Here is a 21,518-nt window from a genome sequence, read left to right as displayed (position 1 = left end):
TATAGAATTTAATTAGTAATTTTTTTATTAAAGATAAAATCAAATACATTATTATTTTTTTATTTATAATTAAGAGACTTATATTTTGGCTGCACAATATTTTATTTATTTGATAAAGCAGTAGCTAGGCACGTGGATCTACGACTGCATTTCACCAAATTGGCAAAACCTTTATTGGATTTGGTAGGTCCCACGAAGCATTTGTGATTCAGTTGCTTTTGGCTTGATGATTAGGAATCCTCAAGACATCGATGAAAGATTTTCCATGGAGTTCGCGAGAAAGATAACCCTTGAAATAGTCTGCAACGCTAATGCTCTTAAATACTGGTGGAGTTTCAGGGGTAATAAGGCTGGGTGCAGCACACAATTCTCCATCAAATTTTGGGTTGTGGAATGTGGCGATGGAAAGCCTCTCTTTAGTCGAGCTAATAGTTGCCCTATGCTCTATGCTGCGGTAAATTCCATTGGTCACAATCTGCCAAACAAAACATATGTATAAATAATTTGAAAGTACTGATAAATTCAAGAAAATCAGGAATATGTATATATATGCACCTCCAACATGTCTCCAATGTTGATGATAAAAGCATTGGGAATTGGCTTGACAGGAATCCACATCCCATCTTTATGTATCTGAAGCCCTTCAACTTCGTTGAGCTGGAGTACGATGGTGAGGCCAGTTGCATCAGAATGGGGCCTCAGGCCAATCACAAGGTCCGGTTCTGGACATGGGGGATAGTAGTTCATTCTCATTGCCTGCCACCCTTCTTCAGTTAAATCTCTCATTTCATCAGGTTTCATTCCTACAGCTTTTGCCACCAGGTTAAAGAGTTTCTTGGCAATCTTTTGCAGTTCTTCTGAATAAGCTTCGAGGGCATCCCTACACCAATGCAAATCAAGTTGGTAAATGGTAATCGATTACTTATGTAACCAAATAGCCCTTTAAAATCTGATTACAAAGAGATGAGATGAGTAAAATATGTATAAATAGTGAGGACTTATAAATTTATTGACTTCAAGTTTGAGATTAGATGTGGCATTAAGCTCGTTAGCGTTTTCTTTCACGTAATAATTCCCTTAGACATTTTGACCTCTTGAATCTCTAATAGATTTCAACCAATTATATTAAGATTACACATCTATATAACAACTTCTTTTATAAGCATCCATATAGCTATTATATTTTATACAAGAAAATAATATAACTTATTTATAAGACTTGAACATTAGTTAATGATCAATCTTATACGGCTTAGGGCTTTAATTTTATAGGATAAACTGCAATCACATATTTGTAGTTTGTCAAAAATAATTACTTAATCTCTTTTTTTAAAACTCAATTAAAAGGTTTCTGTATTTTGAAAAATTAAATTCCTTAATAATTTTGTTAGATTTCTGTTAAAAAACATTAGTTAATTTGTTTTGATAAAAGGGACTAATTAGTATAGATAGTTAAAATTATAGGTATTAAACAGTGTGGATATATAAAAATTACATAGACTAAACAGTATAAATAATTAAGATTAAAACAAGTTGATTAACATATATTTTAGTATAATGATTAAAGAGTTTAATTTTATGGAATATAAAAATATTTTAATTATATTTTAAAAAAATAGGAATTAAATAGTTAATTTTGTAAAATTAGGGAGACCAATATACCCTTATGTATTATTAGGAAGGGAGAGAACCTGAACGCGGGAGGGAAATTGGAGAACAAATGAGGTTTTCGCCTATGTGTTGGAAGAGTAATAATGTAGAAAAGGTCTGCCCATTCAAGCTTCTGTTCTTCAGACCCAACAAAGTGCTGTCCAAATCCTTCCACTTCTCCTGGTTTTTGCCAAAATTTTGTCTTCTCTTCCATTGGGAGATTGAAGAACTCTTGAGTCTCCAACTTCACTTTCTCCAATAGCTCAGTGCTCACTCCATGATTCACCAACTGCAACAAATTACATATATTTGGAAATCAAATTATATTCAATCCTTAATATTTTCTTTGAGTTAAACTTTTGTTTCTTGACGTTATATATCTTAATTACTTCAATATACATTTAATATACCTGGAAGAAACCCCACTCTTTACAGGCTTGATCCAACTTTTCCAGCTCCAAATCTTCAAATTCTTGAGAAAATAACTTCCCCAGGTCAATGACTGGCATTTGAGGTAAAGAATTGGTTTTGGCTACTGGAGAATTATCATGATCACGGCACACATATCTTGGTGGAATTGCAACGATTTGTTCCTTCACTATCTCCTTTACTGAAGGCACCAGCAGAGAGGTCGACCCTAGCATTGATTTTGACTCCATAACTGCTTACTAAATATATATGCAGAATTGCAAATGCAAGATTACTTTCACTTGACCAAATCAATTACTATATATATAACATTCACAAGAACACAGAATTTTCAAATATTAAATTAATTTCATTTTGAAATTGGGCATTCACTCAAATTAATTAAGTTATGCAAAAACTTTACATCGTCTTAATTTTATATAAATTTTGACTGAATTGGCTCATGGGCGGATATATATATATACACACACACCCCATTTGTAGGGTAGAAATTTCTTTTAATATTGATGTATATATGTTTATTGAGTTCTGATGATTCCAGCACAAGACCTTTTGATTGGTTTTGTTTGGCAGCTACCACATGGAGAACATCAAACTTCACTTACCCAAAAAATTAAAAACATATAAATTGCAACTAAGGATAATAGTGAAAGTTTTATATGACGATTATGATTATTATATAATTTTTGTGTTGTTACCGGTTTATCAATAAATATTTGATCTTTCAAACTAAGAATGTCCTACAAATTCCCAATATAGGAGAAAGATTACTGTAAGTAGTAACATCTTTTTTTTTTTATAAGTTATAATTTTATTACTAAATCAAGAATCAGAAAAAACATAGCTTAAAACGTTCAACTATGTCTATCAAACTTACACATATATAGAATTCTCAATATTCTCTCCTTAAATATACACAATCAGTTATCATATAACAATTAAATTTGGAGAAAATTCTATACCTATTATATTTTAATTTATTTATAATACAAACTTATATAAGTGATTAAGTTGTTTTATACCTCCTAACAAATCTCCAAAATAAACCTATTTCAAACCAACCCATCCCTATCCCAAGCTAGCTTCAAGCCAAAATGTAAACCTACCAAGCTCTCTAGAGAGAGAGACAGAGAAGCCCTCCCATGCACTGCCTTGAAAGCTCCAGCAGTCTAATTGAGCTTTTCTTTTGATTTGAAGTATAAAAAAAATTAAAAAAAAAAAAAAAACAGAAACCAATTGATTCAAAACCATAAAATAATTAAGCAAAGCAATCTTGAACTTAGTATACCTTAACAAGGTCTGTGTGCTTTCCTTAATTTCTTTCTCTGCCCCTCCTGTGTGTCTCAGGTGCTCTGCAGCTGTGAGCTTTCTGTTTGTTACCACTTCTCTCTTTATATAGATAAGGATTACGAATGCTGACTTCATTTTTTTAATGCGAAAATTAAATGCTTGAAAAATGTATTTCTCCATTATTTCCATTCCATGGTCATTCTAGCTTTCGTCACTGTTTAATGGCCAATATAATTAATTTCTCCCTTCTTAAATCACCCTCTTTACTATCTTATCTTCAAAATTCAAACATATAATAATTATCGTTCGTGTACCATGTCATCTGCACTTGTGTTTGGGAGGAAGTTAAAAAACTATTACTTTTGATAAATTTTAATTTAAAAAAAATATATATATTAACTTATTCTCCAAAATTAATATTTAATTTTTAATTAAAAGGTACAAGAATAATAATTACTAATTATTAATCTTGTATTAAACATCCTTAAAAAATAAAAGATATTCTTTCCGTCCACTTTTATATGCCATTTAGAGTTTTTTCACGGTGATTAAGAAAACAATTAAATTACTTAAATTATAATAAAATACTCTTTAATTTAACTAAATTACTTTTTATTACACCTAATTAAGAGGGAGATATTAAGATAAACTTGACAGAATTGTATAAATAATTATTATGTTTGATAGAGATGAGAGTAAAATTGAGATACAATAATTAATATTACTTAATTAATTTTCTCAAAAAAACGTTTAAAAAATAACAAATAAAAGTGAGCAAAAAGAGTATCGATAGATATTTTGTATAAACCTCTCGATATCCCTAAAATTTCTTACACATAATACATAATATTCTGTACATATTTTTCATTTTTAATGACTCTCCCCTATGTGTAAATTGTATTGAGATGAATTAATAAAACCATAATTGATATTCTTTCTTCGTAGTCAAATCTTATTAGGAGTATACTACAAAATTTTTATTTTTCATATTTTTCTAAAAGATATAAGAAAATTGATTAATATCGCAAAATAATTTTAAGATCAATTTATTTAAATTTTTTTCTTAGTTGAATTAAGATTTTGTTTGGTTTATGAAATGAAATAAAATAGAAATCAAAATCAACCGTTTAGAGGTGAAAATTTATACATGCAAAAGTCGAACACATTGATGATGATTATTACCAAATGGCTAATTATTGTATACCCATAGATATAACATTATTAATTAATTGAAGGCAAACAATTATTAATTAATAAGTCTAAAGGTTATAAATATATAATGGAATAATAGCTTAGTGGTAACCCTTAAATGGATATTTGAAATTCTTATCTGTTAAGCAGTAAAATTTTTTGAAAATTAAAATTCATTCGTTTCATCAGATTAGCGTAATACATTTAAGTACTTTCTCTGTCCCATTTTAATTATTTTTTTTTTATAAGACTAAAAGATGATGATTTTATTGAACAATATTATCAAAACAAAATACATCATCAATGAAAGAAAGGTATATGTAACTCTATTCAATCTCGTTAGAACGTAGAATTGTAGCTCAAGTAATTAAATGAGTTGTTTGGTTCTTGATTTCTTAATAAAAAGTAAGTTACTAAATATAATACTCTACGTCAAAGAGTATCAGTAAGAAAAATTCGTTCTATATCTGCATAACTTAAACTAAAAGCTGGGAATTGATACTCAAATTAACCTTATTCCACCCTTTAATCTTATCCAATTCAGTGCTTTAAATATTTTTAAAATAATATTTTTATCTAATTTTATTTATTATCTTAATAAATTAAAAAAGTATTAATTATTTTATCAACTTTACTCTTATTTATTATTATTTCCAATACATTTATTTGTTCCTTATCAATTTTTTAAATTTTAAATACTACAATAGTACTTTAATTAATTATTAATTTTCTTTTTATAAAAATAAGGTAATTTAATTATTTTTTAATTTCAATATAAAAATTTTAAAAAACATTTGAAATTGACGGAAAAGGTGTATTTTTCATATATTTAATGTAATTTTAAAATTGCCATTAATAAAAATTTCTTTTTTTTATTCAACACCATAAATTAAAGAAATAAATATTCAAAAGACAAATAATAACAAATCTCGATAAGTTCAAACTACAAATTTCAAAGCATGAAATTTTTTTTTCAAACATTATTATCACCGATAAATCAAATAGTTGATTCATTCAAGAGTATATGATATCTTATTGTAGAAAAGGCAGATATAAACAATAATTTTTATTATATTTTACTTAACATAAATACGATTTTATATGAAAACAAATTTAATGATATTTGAATTAAATATTTATATCGAGATATAAATAGAATTAATTTAAATATATATAATAAATACATGAATTTAGATATAAAATTCAATTTAAAAGTTTAACTTATTCTTAAAAGAACTATGACTTTATTCTTATACAAATAGAGGATTTTGTCCAAAATTCACTTGGATTCTAGGATTTAAATTTCAAATGTTTAATTTAAAATTTATAAATTTAAAAATATTTTATTTGGCTAATAAAAATAATTGTAATAAAAAATACTAGAAGTGGTGATATATGTAGAGCTAATACACTTAGGATAAACTTAAAATAATAAGGTAAAAATAATTATTTTAGATTTTTAATTTTTAAATTTATTATAAATAAATGAGATTTATATGAAATTTAAATTTATTTTTATTGAAAATATTTAAATAATATATTTAATCTAAATCCAAATTCATAGGGATAAATCCTTTTTCCAATGATTCCTCTAATTAATACCCTGACTTTTCCATCAATAAAATTCAGCACTAATTGCTCATAAATAAGAAAAGGAATTAAAATCGATGCATTTCCTTTTCCAAATCAAAATTTTCGTCTTAAAATTCAGTCATAATTATCATCATACACGTATATTTGGTGAATATTTATTTCACAATATAGAAAATATAATTAAAATTTAAATTCTAGAAATTTACATCAAATTAAGAACTGCTCAATTTTATGTTACAAATGTCATTAATCATAATTTAAAAAATTTTTCTTTTGCTGAAAAATTAATTATGTTTTATAGGAAATTTGAATCTTCGTATAAAATTCATATTGAATTTTTGGCAACAATTAATTTACAGCGAATTGTGGCGGAAATTGCTGAACAGTGACTATTCTCTTTAAAAGTAAATTTTATTCATATATATATATATATATTATGTAAGTCATTGACCTCTGAGAGGAGAAATTAATTTTATTGAGAATGAAATTCAAACAGTAGATGTCAACAAAATTATATATTCAAACAGCAGATGTCAACAAAATTATATATATACTCATACGTGGCCTATAAGAAAAAAATGAAAAGGAAAATATTTTCACTCATGCGGATTGAACGAATGGAATCCTATACATATAGTCTAACTTTTTCTGTTCACTTTTATATGTCATTTAGGGTTTTTGAATGGTAATTAAAGAAATAATTAAATTACTTAATTAAATTACCTTTTATCCTATCTAATTAAGAGAGATGTTAAGATAAATTTTAGGAAATTATATAAGTAATTATTGTGTTTAGTAAAGATATAAGTAAAATTGAAATAAAACAATTAATATTACTTGATTTCTCAAAATAATTTTTAAAAAATACTGATGAAAGTGAATAAAAAGAATATAAGTGAACCTTCCTAAACTAAAATATTGTACAAATCTCTCGAAATCCCTAAAATTTCTTTCACATTATACGTAATATTTTCTACATATTTTTCATTTTTGATGGCTCTCCCCTGTGTGTAAATTATATTGAGAGGAATTAATAAAACCATAATTGATATTCTTTCTTCGTAGCCAAATCTTATTAGGAGCATACTACAACTCAACTTTTTATTTTTCATATTTTTCTAAAAAATATAAGAAAATTGATTAATATCGCAAAATAATTTTAAGATCAATTTTTTAAAATATTTTTCTTAGTTTAATTAAGATTTTGTTTGACTTATGAAATGAAATAAAATATTAATCAAAATCAACCGTGTAGAGATGAAGATTTGTACATGCAAAAGTCGAACACATTGATGATGATAATTACCAAATGGCTAATTATTGCATACCCTTAAATATAAAGTTATTAATTAATTGAAGGCAAACAATTATTAATTAATAATTCTAAAGGTTGTAAATATATAATGGAATATACCTTCGTGGCATCCAGCAAGAACTCCTCAAATGGATATTTGAAATTCTTATCTATTGGGCAGTACAATTTTTTTGAAAATTAAAATTCATTCTTTTCATTTTTAAATTAAAAAATGATGATATTATTGAGCAATATTATCAAAACTTAGTACATCATCAATGAAAGGAGGGGACATATAACCCCATTCAATCTCATTACCACGCACAACTGTAGCTTTAGCAATCGAATGAGTTGTCTGGTCCTTAACTTCGTAATAAAAAGTAAGTTATTAAACTGGATAGTCTGCACCAGAAAACGAAAATCATCTATAAGAGCATTATAGTAAGAGAAATCTTTTTTCTATATCTACATAGCTTGAACTAAAAGTTGGGAATTGATCTCAAAATCAACCTTATTCCACCCTTTAACCTTGATTCAACTCAGTGCTTTAAATATTTTTAAATAAATATTTTTATCTAATTTTATTTGCTATTTAAAAAAAATAAGTATTAATTATTTTTTTTATTTTACTTTTATTTATTATTATTTTCAATATATTTATCTCTTCCTTATCAATATTTTAGATTTCAAGTACTACAAAAGTATTTTAATCGATTATTATTTTTTTTATAAAAATGAGGTAATTTAATTATTTTCTTAATTTTAACATAAAAATTTTAAAAAACATTTCAAATTGACGAAAAATGTATATTTTTCATATATTTAACGTAATTTTAAAATTTTCATTAATAAAAATTTTTCCTTTTTTTTATTCAATGTCATAAATTAAAGAAATAAGTATTCAAAAGACAAATAATCACAAATCTCGGTAGGTTCAAACTTCAATTTCAAAGCATGAAATTTTTTTTTTTTAACATTATCATCACCAATAAATCAAACTGTTGATCCATTCAAGAGTATATATAATATCTTATTGTAGAAAAGGAATATATATATATATATATAATGTTTTTTTATTATATTTATATTTTACTTAATATAAACTCAATTTTATATAAGAATAAATTTAATAATCTTTGAATTAAATATTTATATCGAGATACAAATAGAATTAATTTAAATATATATAATAAGTACATGAATTTAGATATAAAATTTAATAAAAAAGTTTAACTTATTCTTATATGAACTCGACTTTATTAAGATTTTGTCTAAAATTTACTTGGATTTTAGGATTTAAATTTTGAATGTTTAATTTAAAATTTGAAATTTATAAATTTAAAAATATGTTGTTTGCCTAATAAAAATAATTTTAATAAAAAATATTAAAAATTGTGATATCATGTAGAGCTGATATATTTATGATAGATTTAAAATAATAAAGTAAAATAATTATTTTAAATCTTTAATTTTTAAATTTATCATAAATACATGAGATTTATATCAAATTTAAATTTATTTTTATTTAAATATACAAATAGTATATTTAATGATAAGGATAAATCTTTTTTCCAATGATTCCTCTAATTAATACCCTGGCTTTTCCATCAATAAAATTCAGAACTAATTGCTCGTAAATAAGAAAAGGAATTAAAATCGATACATTTACTTTTCCAAATAAAAATTTTCGTCTTAAAATTCAGTCATAATTATCATCATACACGTATATTTGGTGAATATTTTTTTTCATAGTATAGAAAATGTAATTAAAATTTAAATTCTAGAAAATTACATCAAAGAACTGCTCAATTTTACGTTACAAATGTCATTAATTATAATTTCAAAAATTTTTCTTTTGCTGAAAATTAATAATTTTTTTAAAGGAGATTTGAAACCTCGTATAAATTTCATATTGAATTTTTGGCAACAATTAATTTACAGTGAATTGTGGCGGAAAATTGCTGAGCAGTGACTATTCTCTTTAAAAGTAAAATTTATTCATATATATATATATATATATATATATATATATATATATATATATATATATATATATATATATATATATATATATATATATATATATATATATATTATGTAAGTCATTGACCTCTGCGAGAAGAAATTAATTTTATTGAGAATGAAATTCAAACAGTAGATGTCAACAAAATTATATATATACTCATGCGTGGCCTATAAGAAAAAAATGAAAAGGAAAATATTTTCACTCGTGAGGATTGAACGAATGTAATCCGATATATGTAAGACTATAGGGAAGAATAATGGGTTTGATGACAATAATATTTGCTCCATTTTCAAGTCTTTGGAAGCTTAATTTTATTAAATATAAAAGTCTTTGGATGCTTAATCAAAGTCACATACGTATTTCAGATATTTATGATAATAATTTTTTTAATTTTAATATAATTAATTTAATTTTAAAACTTCTTAATTTTAAAAAATTACTTTAATATCATTGATCAAAGCTTATTTTATGATTTTTTTAATACAATTGATAAGAGTTAAACTAAAAATTTTACAATTTTAGAGATAATTTTAATTTTTAATATTATTGAGTTAGATTTTACGAATAATTATAATAATAATAAAAATAATAATAATTTATTCTTTAAATAAAAATAGATTTTTATTATTTGATGCAGCTCTAGAAGTATCTTACGTAACCGTCACCATCTTTGTCAACATTCGCTTATGTATGGTAAGGTGAGGGAGATATATATGAAAGTTACAAAATAAAGAAACTATGAGTTCTATTTACTATTTTGAAAATTTTTAAAGAAGACTATCAGGTTTAGAATGTTATAAATTAAAATTTATGATATAATAAGTCAAATATTTAATTATTAATTTAATAAAATTTTTTATAAATAATTATAAATAATATATATATATTCATTTTGTAGTCTGCAACAGCCACTGCTTTGGACATATTCAGCAGTATTAGCTGTTTTATTAACTATTAATGGTTAAATATTAACTGTTAATAGTTATTTATTTATATAATGATTTAAAGTAAAATTTTTTAATAAAAATAATTATTAGATTAATTGTAAAAAAAAAGTATTATAATTCTGATTAAAATGCTCTCTACTTTTTTTATGAATCACTCTTTTAACTTTTAAATATTAATATAAATAAGAGAAGTAGGGATTAAACCTACCTAAAAGCTGTTGCCTTGTTAATTCAGAAACTCCATTTAATCTAGGGTTGCTAAATGTAGCGATTGAAAACCTTATTTTTGGTCGAGTTAATTGTTGCCCTGTGCTAAATGCCCTGGTATATATAAAAAGGTTAATGTTTATTAATTGTTTGCATCTTACAATTTAATAGTTATTAATTTGTTTTTGAAATAAATATGCATTACCTCCAAGCTGTCTCCAGTGTTGATGACAAAAGCATCAGACATGCGAATCAAAGGTTGCAATTGTATTGATAGAAATTTTATGATTTTTGATGTTTTAATTAAAGAAATTCCAAAATTAAAATAACTTAAATTACTCAGAAATGACCTAATTAATGAAATATTTGTCAATGTTAATTGATAAAAAAAATTGTTATATATTAACCTCAAAAATGGAAGTTTTTTCACTTAAGTCTGAGTTTTAATTTGATGATCAAAGTTTAGTATATGACTTATTTTATTAAGCTCTTTCCCTGAATTAATGTTTAATAAAAAAAATTAGCTTATAAAACAGCATTTATAACGAACAAATAAATAAATAAAAGAGGAATATCATGGTTCAAGTTTTGAAGTATATATATTGACTCTGCATTAGGAAGATAATGTATACTGTATCTCATATATAAAAGTTATTTAAAATATAAAAACCGAAAACAGTAGCCAGCTAGCTAGCTATATCTTATTTACAAATTATTTCTTCAATACAATTTTCTTTTATTTATAATTGCCAATGCTTATTGGCATAATATACTATTATTAAGATGAGTTCAAGAGTCATACAGTACACTTCTATTAATACCCTCAAGAAACTTATTTTAGCATACTTGTAGGGTTTTTGAAGCTTAATTATTTCATTTTATAATTGTATAGTTCAGGACTCATTTAGTTTTGAGTTCTTCATCCTGCTGAATCCTTATCACCTCAAGATACGATTTTCCACGGAGTTCGAGCAAAATAACCCTTGTAGTAATCTGCAGAAGTCATTGTTTTAAACTTTGCTGGAGTCTCTGGAGAAATAAGGCTTGGTGCTGGTCCTACGGTCCCATCTAATCTGGGGCTGTAAAATGTAGCAATGGAAAGCCTTTCTTTGGAGGAGTTAACTGTTGCCCTATGCTCAATGCTAGGGTATATTTCATTGGTCATTATCTGAAAAAACCAAGCATTATTTTGGATATAACCTCGATCAGTATCCTACAATTTAATAACTGTATTAATTCTTTTTTGAAATAAACATTACCTCCAAGCTGTCTCCAATGTTGATGACAAAAGCATCTGGCAGGGGTTTAACAGGAATCCACCCTCCATCTTTTCTGATTTGGAGACCTTCTATTTTATTGACTTGGAGAGGGATGGCAAGGCCACCAGCATCAGAGTGAGGGTTGGGACCAATGACAAGGTCTGGTTGTGGACATGGAGGATAGCAGTTCATTCTCATTGATTGCCATCCTTCTTCTTAGTTCTCTTTTATTTCGTTAAAGTCCATACGAAGAGCTCTTGCCATTTGTTCAAGGATTCTCATAGCCAGATCTCTTAGTTCTGCTAAGTAATCTTCCACAGCCTCTCTGCAGGAAAACAACAGTACATACCGATATTCCGTTACTGGAAGGATTACAAAATCTACTTAAATAATTAAAACAGCAAGCAAGTTCCTTAATTAGTAGAGGCACCTGAACGACGTAGGAAGTGCAGAGAACAAATGGGATTTCCTCATATGGATTGGAAGCATGTTCAAGAAGAAAAGATCTGCCCAATGAAGCATCTGATCCTCAGACACAACAAAATGCTGCCCAAATCCCTCCATATTTCCTGGTTTCTGCCATAGCTTCTTCTTCTTCTCCTCCATTGGTAGATTGAAGAGTCCTTGAAGCTCTGTCTTCATTTTCTCTATCAATGACTTGTTCGCTCCATGTTTAATCAACTATAAAAACATCAGCATAATTTGTGAAAAGAGGGATGCATGGGCACCAGAGTCAAAAATTAATTAAAGAACCATAAATTAAATTATATGCGCAAGAATTTACCTGAAAGAAACCCATTTTATGCGATGACTTCTTTGTCTCCATCTCTTTAACACTTGTCGTTTTCATGGCCATCGAGGGTAAGAATGGGCAAGACAATTATCTTAGACTGGAAAAATTATATATAGAAACGGATGTATGTACAACAGTTTCATTATAACCATTAATTGTGATAGGTCTCACCATAATCAACAGTTATAATAAAATCGTTGATATATACATCAGTTTTACTAAATAAAAATTTCTTAAATAGCCTAATTTATTGATTCATATTAGTTAAGATAGGGTGTTTATGCCGAAAATAAGATTTGATAAACCTCCTCCCTTAAACTAAATTTTGAATAGAGTTAAAATCGATCCATTTTCTTTACATGATATTGGGCATGTGTTTGCATGAAAACTTTACACTCCAAATGTTCATGCTTAGACATAAAGAAGTGTGTTATTATCCAATTGAATTAGTTTTTAGGATAGAGTAGGCTTGATTAATAAATTTGAATTTATTTATTTCCAAAAATATATTTGAATTTAAGACTTTCTTTATCACAAGGTGTGAATAGGTTGAAATATTTGAAAGAATTTTATCACAAATTGCATTTCCATGGTCTTAGTTATGAAGGGTATAAAGCAATTCCCTTTAGCTTACGCTTATAAATTAATTACTATTTGATGCATGGAGGAATTCAAATCCAGAATTCTCAACTTCTTATATTTTTGAATGGCATAAAGATACTAATTAAATTTAATTAATTTGACTAGTGACGACAATTTTCAGTAAATACCTTATTTCTTTTTGTCCCCTCTAGCTAAGTGATCCCTTGAACTAATATCTTGAAATAAGCTATGATCAGTGATTATTAGAATTGTACATATATCTTGTGTGTGTGATCAAGATGGCTATGACTCTAAAACATATTTTGAAAAAAAAAAAAAAAAGAAAATCACTAACTAAAATAATTGGTCACGACACCCATAATTTTTAATTAACAAATATTTAAATATAAAGTATTTAAAGTAATTAATTATTAATAAATGACTACAGTATTAATAAATTAAATAAAAAAATCATTAGTAAATAATAGACTTTCGTAAATGTTGTGAGAAGATGTAGTTGGTGTGAGATGAGAGTGACTCAATTTATACAAATTGTTTTAACCCTAACAAGAAACATATTTGGAGACGTAAACCAGTTTTGGTTAATTAACTAATGGTAATTGCTGGTATTGAGTCACTTTCCATGGCAAAAAATGTTGCGTATTTATGCATCTCATAACATGCAATCTATCCCAAAACTACATCCATTTCTTTTTTAATTTAATTTCTTTAACCAACAAAAAGAAGCAATGGGATTTTAAAAAGATCAAGTCAATATATATATATATATATATATATATATATATATATATATATATATATATATATATATATATATATATATATATATATATATATATATATATATATATATATATATATATATATACATGGAGGTTTGAAGAATATGCAACATTATCTCTGCTGACTTTGTTAATTTCAGGCTTATTCACTTACCTTAATTCCACATGATATTGTAAGTCAAAGGTGACTTAGCAATTCTGGGATTTTTTTTTTTTACTTTATTTTAATTTCAAATTTTTATTACTTACCTCTACCTATCATCTGAGCAAATTTACGAGAGCATGATGTAGCAAAGAACAGGCTTGGTGTATGGAAAGTTTTCTACAAAATTTATTTGTACTTCAATTAATTACTTGATTTTATCGTTGTCAATTTATATAACCAGCCAGTTTTATCCGCGTGTTAGACATAATATTTTTTTTATTTTAATAATATAATTTAATATTTATTTCATATATTTTGTAATGTTAAAATTGTATTAAAAATTTGTTCACGTTAGAATTTTTAATTAATTATATTAAATATAATCTAAATTTATATTAAAACTTTAAATAATTATATACTTATTAAAACCAAATTAAAATTTCATTTTTAAAATAATTATTAAATATTTTTTCTAAATATTTTTTATAAAAATATAACATTTAAAATAATATTTTATATTTTCAGTAGCAACTAATGTCACTTTATGTTTAATAAATGGTAAAAAGATGTGTGCTATTTAATTTTAAATTTTGAAATAACTTGATAAATTAATTGATATATTATTTTTATGATTTTTTTAGATTATATCAAATGAAGTCTTTTAATATGTTACTTGGTGATTTTTTAAGAGGTTAAATGGCTTTTTTCTATGAGCTAATTTGTAAAGGCTATATAATATAAATTTTTAAGAAGATTTATACATACCAAAGTCGAACACATTGATGATGATAATTACCAAATGGCTAATTATTGTACACCCATAAATATAAATTTATTAATTAATTGAAGGCAAACAAATATTAATTAATAATTCTAAAGGTTGTAAATATATAATGGAATAATATCTTAGTGGTGTCCGGGAAGAACTCATAAAATGGATATTTAAAATTTTTATTTGTTGTGCAGTACAATTTTTTTAAAATTAAAATTCATTCATTTTATTAGATTGGACTCATACATTTAAGTTGTGACGCCCCTCACCAGTCTACAGTGTAGCCGAGCGATGAGTGCCATATTCGGTGCCGAAGCACCCTATATTGTCTTGTCATGTCTATTATAAATTTTAATGTCATTTAAAACAGGTAATTTATGTGTAGAATTTTTTTTTTTATATCTTATTTCTGTGGAGATCCGGACAGATACTCCTCTGTTTTATTAGCAGGGTTCCAATATCACCTGTTAACATATTCATAGTCATCTCATATTTTTCCATATCATATTCTCTTTTATCATATTATTCACAACTATTTATGAGATCTCAAAATGAACTATCATCTATTGCATTCATATGGAAACTCATAGATAATAAATTACAAGTTTTCATTTCAATCTCAAGTTTAATTTCAAGTCCAAAATGAAATACATCATAAACTAGTAATTATATCATCACTAAACATAATGAACCAAAATACTAGTCTATGCATGGGCCTTACCAAAATACAAAAACCAATGAGGTAACTACGGGCGATGCGGATCGTGGAGCTCTGTCAATGCACTCAGTGCTTCTGCTTTGCTTTCTTGGGGTCGATCTCCAATACCTACGCGATGGGAAATCAACGCGCTAAGTATAGCACTTAGTGGTGCATAATTTATAATAACAATAATTTAACAATTTGAAATAATATCTACAACTCATAATTTCTGAGTCTTTTACTTTTTTATTGCTCTTTGGAAACAATTAACATTATCGGGATCTTTTATGATTACTTATTATATTTTAAGTCTTAATTAATTTTTTTTCAGTGCCCAAGAAACCCATAACAAATTATAAAAGCTGGATACATGGGTGTATACTGGTTAGACAGTCATATGTCTATCCAAAGATTATCGTCTGTCGAGCACGAGACCGGTATCGGGCACGAGACATTTATCGGAGCTTGTAAAGTCAGAAATAAAGTAGGCATAATGGCCAGTAAGTAGGCATATAGCCTGTAGAATAATCATACCAGACATATATTGTCAGTTCATGATTTTCTCGGTAGGCAGTACTGCTATCTGTAGTCCCTAATTAGTATACCAATTTATCCAAACTAAATAAATAATTCTAGGTATACTATGGGCAATTAAACATTTTTAATTAATTTAGCACTATTTACTGTTGCTATTTTTTAGTACTGTTCATTGGTACTATTAATTTCATATTAATAGGACATTAGTCCTAATTTACATATTCATATCATTTTTAATATTTAATTTTCCTTATGAGTATTTTAATTATCATATATAGCATTATTCCCATGAACCTTTCTTTAGATTCATGTTGATGTGTTATCTTTATTTAGGAATTTGACTAGGTTAGGATGTCTATTTAGTCACACTTCCTTCATAACAATTGCTCCTCTATGTTTAAACTTGAATTTTAGTTTTTGAATCACTGAATTTGGGGTTATAGAACTCAAGTTATGGTCAAAATACCAAAAGAACAATATTTTGGACAATTTCTGGGTTGACAGTTTTAGTGACTAAACTTGTGCTAATAATTTGATTTGGTTAAAGGCAAAACTGGGTCAAGTGGTCTCAATGAAAAGTGTAGCCCTATGTCTAAGTTTTCCATTGATGAAATTTTAGGTCATTTGGACCAGTATAGAGAGAGTTATGACCAAATGAACATGTTTATGGGTTGGCAGTTTTAGTGACCCAACTTATGTTAACAATTTGAATTGGCTAAAGGCAAAACTGGATCAAGTGGTCTTCATGAAAAGTGTAGCCCTATGTCTAAGCTTTCCATTGATGAAATTTTAGGTTATTTGGACCAGTATAGAGAGATTTATGACCAAATGAACCTGTACTATTCATTTGGTCATTTTCTGGGTTAGTAATGTTTGGTCATCCGGGTTTGGGCAGAGAATTGGACATGATTTTGACAAAATTTGGGCAGGGTTTCTTCTTGAAAATGAAGGTTTGGATGTCCCAAAACACCTCCAATTGGCCTTATACCAATTGGAGTCACACATTGTCAATTAGGGTTTAACAAACACACTGGACTCATTGAGTCCCAACCTGCAGAAAATTTAACACTCCCAAAATTCAATCTCCTCCTTCTCCAAATTCCAAATAAGCATACATGTCACTTCTATTATCATCAATCTCAACACAATTAGTTCAAATTCAAAAATTTCATAGAATCCTCAATTTCAAGTGTACAACTCTAATTTCAAACATCAAATTCATATATATAACCATGAAATCAATTCTCACATATAATACCTTGTTAATTAACTTCCCTCACTAAACTAAAACCAACAAAATCTATCATTTTCATGGTTCCTCTAGGGTTGCTGAATTCAAGGGTTTCTTTCCCAAATTTTTCTTTTTAATTTCATGTAAATCTTCACTTGGTTTAGCATGATTTTTATGCTTAAAGAAGAGATTAAGAGTTTTGAGCACTAACCTTTTTTTGTAACTTATTAAACTTCACTTTCCTTGCTTCTTTTTGGTATCTATAGCTTCCTTAAGATATGGGGGGTATTTTTTGTGAAGTGGGCTATGGGTTTTGAGTGGATTAAGCTTAAGAAATCAAGCTTGGAAGCTTAACAAAAATGGTGAAAAGATGGGGGGAAAGTGTGTGCCGGCCATGGGAGAGAAAGAGAGAGAGAAGAGGTGGAGAAAAAGCTTGTGGTTGGTAGCTTTTGTCTCTATTGTCTTATATATTTATTTATTTTTGTGTACTTTAATTCTTTTAAATGCCATAAGCTTTTCTTTTCTTTTCTTTTCTTTTCTTTCTCATTCTTTTCCTAATTTATTTCATAAATTTTAATTTATGTTAATTATTTTATTCTCTAAATTTTTAATTTGACATTTGGGTCAAAATTTACCTCTGAGAGTGAAATGATCAAAATGCTCTTCATAATGCATATCGGGTTATTTTTATTATTTTTGTACCAATTTATAAATCCTTTAAACTTTGATTTATTTTTCTCTAAATTTTTCTTATATTTTTTTAACATTTATTTCTTCAATTTATGCCTCCTTACTGTAGTTTAGGTGTAGTTCCAGACATTTTGACTGTCCGAACAGACATTAGTTGTCGGAACAGTAAAATGTACGGACTACTTACAGTGAGGGCGTTACAATTCTTCCCTTCTAATAAAAATTTCCTTCTCGAAATTTATCTAATGTGAAGAGCTGAGGGAACTGCTGCCTCATCGTCTCCTCGCTCTCCCATGTCGCTTCTTCCGTGTTGTGGTGTCTCCACAAGACTTTCACTAGCGGGATCCTCTTGTTTCTGAGTTCTTTCACTTCCCGTGCTAAGATTCTAACTGGTTCTTCTTCATATGTCAAATCAGGTTGCATAATTATCTCCTCTACTGAAATGACATGTGAAGGATCTGATCTGTATCTCCTGAGCATCGACACATGGAATACACTGTGGATCTTATCCAGCTCAGGTGGTAAAACTAGCCTGTAGGCTACTGGACCCACACGCTCAATGACATCGTATGGACCAATAAACCTAGGGCTCAACTTACCCTTCTTACCGAATCTCAACAATTTCTTCCAAGGTGATACCTTAAGAAAAACCTTATCGCCAACCTCATACTCTATATCCTTTCTCCTCAGGTCGGCATATGACTTCTGTCTGTCCGAGGTGACTTTCAAATTGTCTCTGATGAGTTTCACTTTTTCCTCTGTCCGTCTTACTAAATCTAGGCCCACTACTTTCTCCTCACCCATTTCTGTCCAGCATAAGGGAGTCCTACATCTCCTCCCATACAATGCTTCATATGGAGCCATTTTTATGCTGGCTTAGTAACTGTTGTTGTAAGCAAACTCTACCAATGGAGGATACTTCTCCCAACTTCCTTCAAAATCAATGATGCAGCTTCTCAACATATCCTCCAATACCTGAATCACCCATTCTGATTGTCCATCCGTCTGTGGATGAAAAGCCGTACTAAAATGTAGTCGAGTGCCTAAAGACTCCTGTAGCCTCTTCCAAAACCTCAAAGTAAATCTCGAGTCTTGATCAAATATGATCGATGTTGGCACTCCATGTAGCCGGACTATCTCATCTATGTAAATTTCTGCTAATCTCTCTAATAAGTAGTCGATTCTAACTGGTAGGAAATGAGCTGACTTTGTCAATCTATCCACAATTACCCATATAGTATCATGCTTCCTTTATGTTAATGGTAGCCCAGTTACAAAATCCATAGTGATGCGGTCCCATTTCCACTCTGGTATGAATATAGGTTGCAATAACCCTGATGGAACCTGATGCTCAGCCTTAACTTGCTGGCATGTCAAACATCTAGTCACAAAATCACCAATCTCTTTCTTTATTCCAGGTTACCAATAATGTGTTTTCAGGTCTTGGTACATCTTGGTGCTTCCTGGGTGTATAGCATGGAAGCTATTGTGCGCCTTTTTCAAGATATTCTTCTTTAGTTCCTCATCTCTTGGTACACATATTCTGCCTTTATAGTACAGGCACCCATTTCCTTTCAACTCATAATCAGTCTCCTTCCCCTCTTGAGTTTTGCCCATAACAGTTAGCAACTTTTCATCCCTTAATTGTGCTTCTTGTATTTGCTGTGACAAACTTGGCTTTACACATAACTCAGCCAAAACTACCCCATCCTGTGCTAAAGAAAACCGAGCATTCAATGCTCTCAAAGCCATCATGGACTTCCTGCTTAGGGCGTCAGCCACTATGTTTGCTTTTCCAGGATGGTAGTCAATTACACAGTCATAGTCTTTAAGTAATTCAATCCATCTCCTCTGTCTCATATTAAGTTCCTTCTGAGTTGGCAAGTACTTTAGACTCTTGTGATCAGTGTAGATGTAACACTTCTCACCATATAGGTAATGCCTCCATATCTTTAATGTAAATATTATTGCCGCCAATTCCAGATCATGAGTTGGGTAGTTCTTTTCATGTGGCATTAGCTGTCTAGAAGCATAGGCAACCACTTTCCCTTCCTGCATCAGAACACACCCAAGCCCATTGTGAGAGGCATCACTATAAATTACATAGTCTTTCTCTGACTCTGGCTGTGTCAACACTGGAGCTTCTGTAAGCATAGCCTTCAGCTTCTCAAAGCTAGTTTGACATTTATCATTCCAGTCAAACTTTACATTCTTATGTAGTAACTTAGTCAGTGGGGCTGCTATAAGGGAAAATCCCTTCACAAATCTCCTGTAGTATCCAGCTAACCCCAAAAAGCTTCTGACTTTTGTTACATTTCTGGGGAGCTTCCATTCAACTATTGCTTCAATCTTCCTTAGATCTACCCTAATTCCATCTGCTGACACAATGTGTCCAAGAAAGGATATCTCATCCAACTGGAAGTTGCACTTGGATAACTTGGCATACAACTGCTTTTCCCGCAGTGTCTGTAGTACTACTCTCAGGTGTTCATCATGCTCTTCCCGGTTCTTAGAATACACCAGCTTGTGGTTGGTGGCTTTTGTCTCTATTCTCTTATATATTAATTTATTTTTGTGTACTTTAATTCTTTTAAATGCCATAAGCTTTTCTTTTCTTTTCTTTTCTTTTCTTTCTCATTTTTTTCCTAATTTATTTCATAAATTTTAATTTATGTTAATTATTTTATTCTCTAAATTTTTTATTTGACATTTGGGTCAAAATTCACTTCTGATGGTGAAATGACCAAAATACCCTTCATAATGCATATCGGGTTATTTTTATTATTTTTGTACCAATTTATAAATCCTTTAAACTTTGATTTATTTTTCTCTAAATTTTTCTTATATTTTCTTAACATTTATTTCTTCAATTTATGCCTCCTCACTATAGTTTAGGTGTAGTTCTAGACATTTTGACTGTCCGAACAGACATTAGTTATCGGAACAGTAAAATGTACGAATTACCTACGGTGAGCGCGTTACATAAGTACTTTCTCTCTCCCATTTCAATTATTGTTTATATTCTTTTTTTTTTTAACTTAAAGATGATGATATTTTAGAGCAATATTATCAAAACGAAATACACCGTCAATGAAAGAAAGGGATATGTAACCCTATTCAATCTCATTAGGACACACAACTGTAGCTCTAGCAATTGAATGAGATGCCTGATTCTTAACTTCTTAATAAAAAGCAAGTTACTAAACTAGATGCTCTGCATATAATCATCTACAAGAGCACTACAGTAAAAGAAATTTGTTTTATATCTGCATAGCTTGAACTAAAAGCTGAAAATTGATCTTGAAATCAACCTTATTCCACTCTTTAACCTTGATCTAACTCAGAGCTTCAAATATTTTTAAAATAATGTTTTTGTCTA

General features: G+C 28.2%; 1 protein-coding gene and 1 pseudogene across 2 annotated transcripts; both read right to left on the bottom strand.

The window, feature by feature from the left end:
- On the bottom strand, nucleotides 1-3,441 carry LOC110671282 (protein SRG1). Of its 2 annotated transcripts, none has more exons than XM_021833701.2 (5): nucleotides 3,368-3,441; nucleotides 2,061-2,318; nucleotides 1,692-1,939; nucleotides 556-880; nucleotides 1-475 (listed from the first exon to the last, which is right to left on the bottom strand). In XM_021833701.2, the coding sequence occupies exons 2-5, from the start codon at nucleotides 2,307-2,309 to the stop codon at nucleotides 209-211; spliced, it is 1,089 nt and encodes a 362-aa protein (XP_021689393.2). In that variant the 5' UTR covers nucleotides 2,310-2,318; nucleotides 3,368-3,441; the 3' UTR covers nucleotides 1-208. The 2 variants fall into 2 exon arrangements, with proteins under 2 accessions (XP_021689393.2, XP_057992577.1); XM_058136594.1 differs by having other exon boundaries at nucleotides 2,061-2,311; nucleotides 3,368-3,433.
- An 8,086-nt stretch (nucleotides 3,442-11,527) lies between these two features.
- On the bottom strand, nucleotides 11,528-12,742 carry LOC110651199 (oxoglutarate-dependent flavonoid 7-O-demethylase 1-like; annotated as a pseudogene).
- Between the last annotated feature and the right edge of the window lie 8,776 nt (nucleotides 12,743-21,518).

Source organism: Hevea brasiliensis, chromosome 15, assembly GCF_030052815.1.
Source record: "Hevea brasiliensis isolate MT/VB/25A 57/8 chromosome 15, ASM3005281v1, whole genome shotgun sequence".
Taxonomy (NCBI): Eukaryota; Viridiplantae; Streptophyta; class Magnoliopsida; order Malpighiales; family Euphorbiaceae; genus Hevea; species Hevea brasiliensis.
This window is presented reverse-complemented; position numbering and strand designations above follow the sequence as displayed.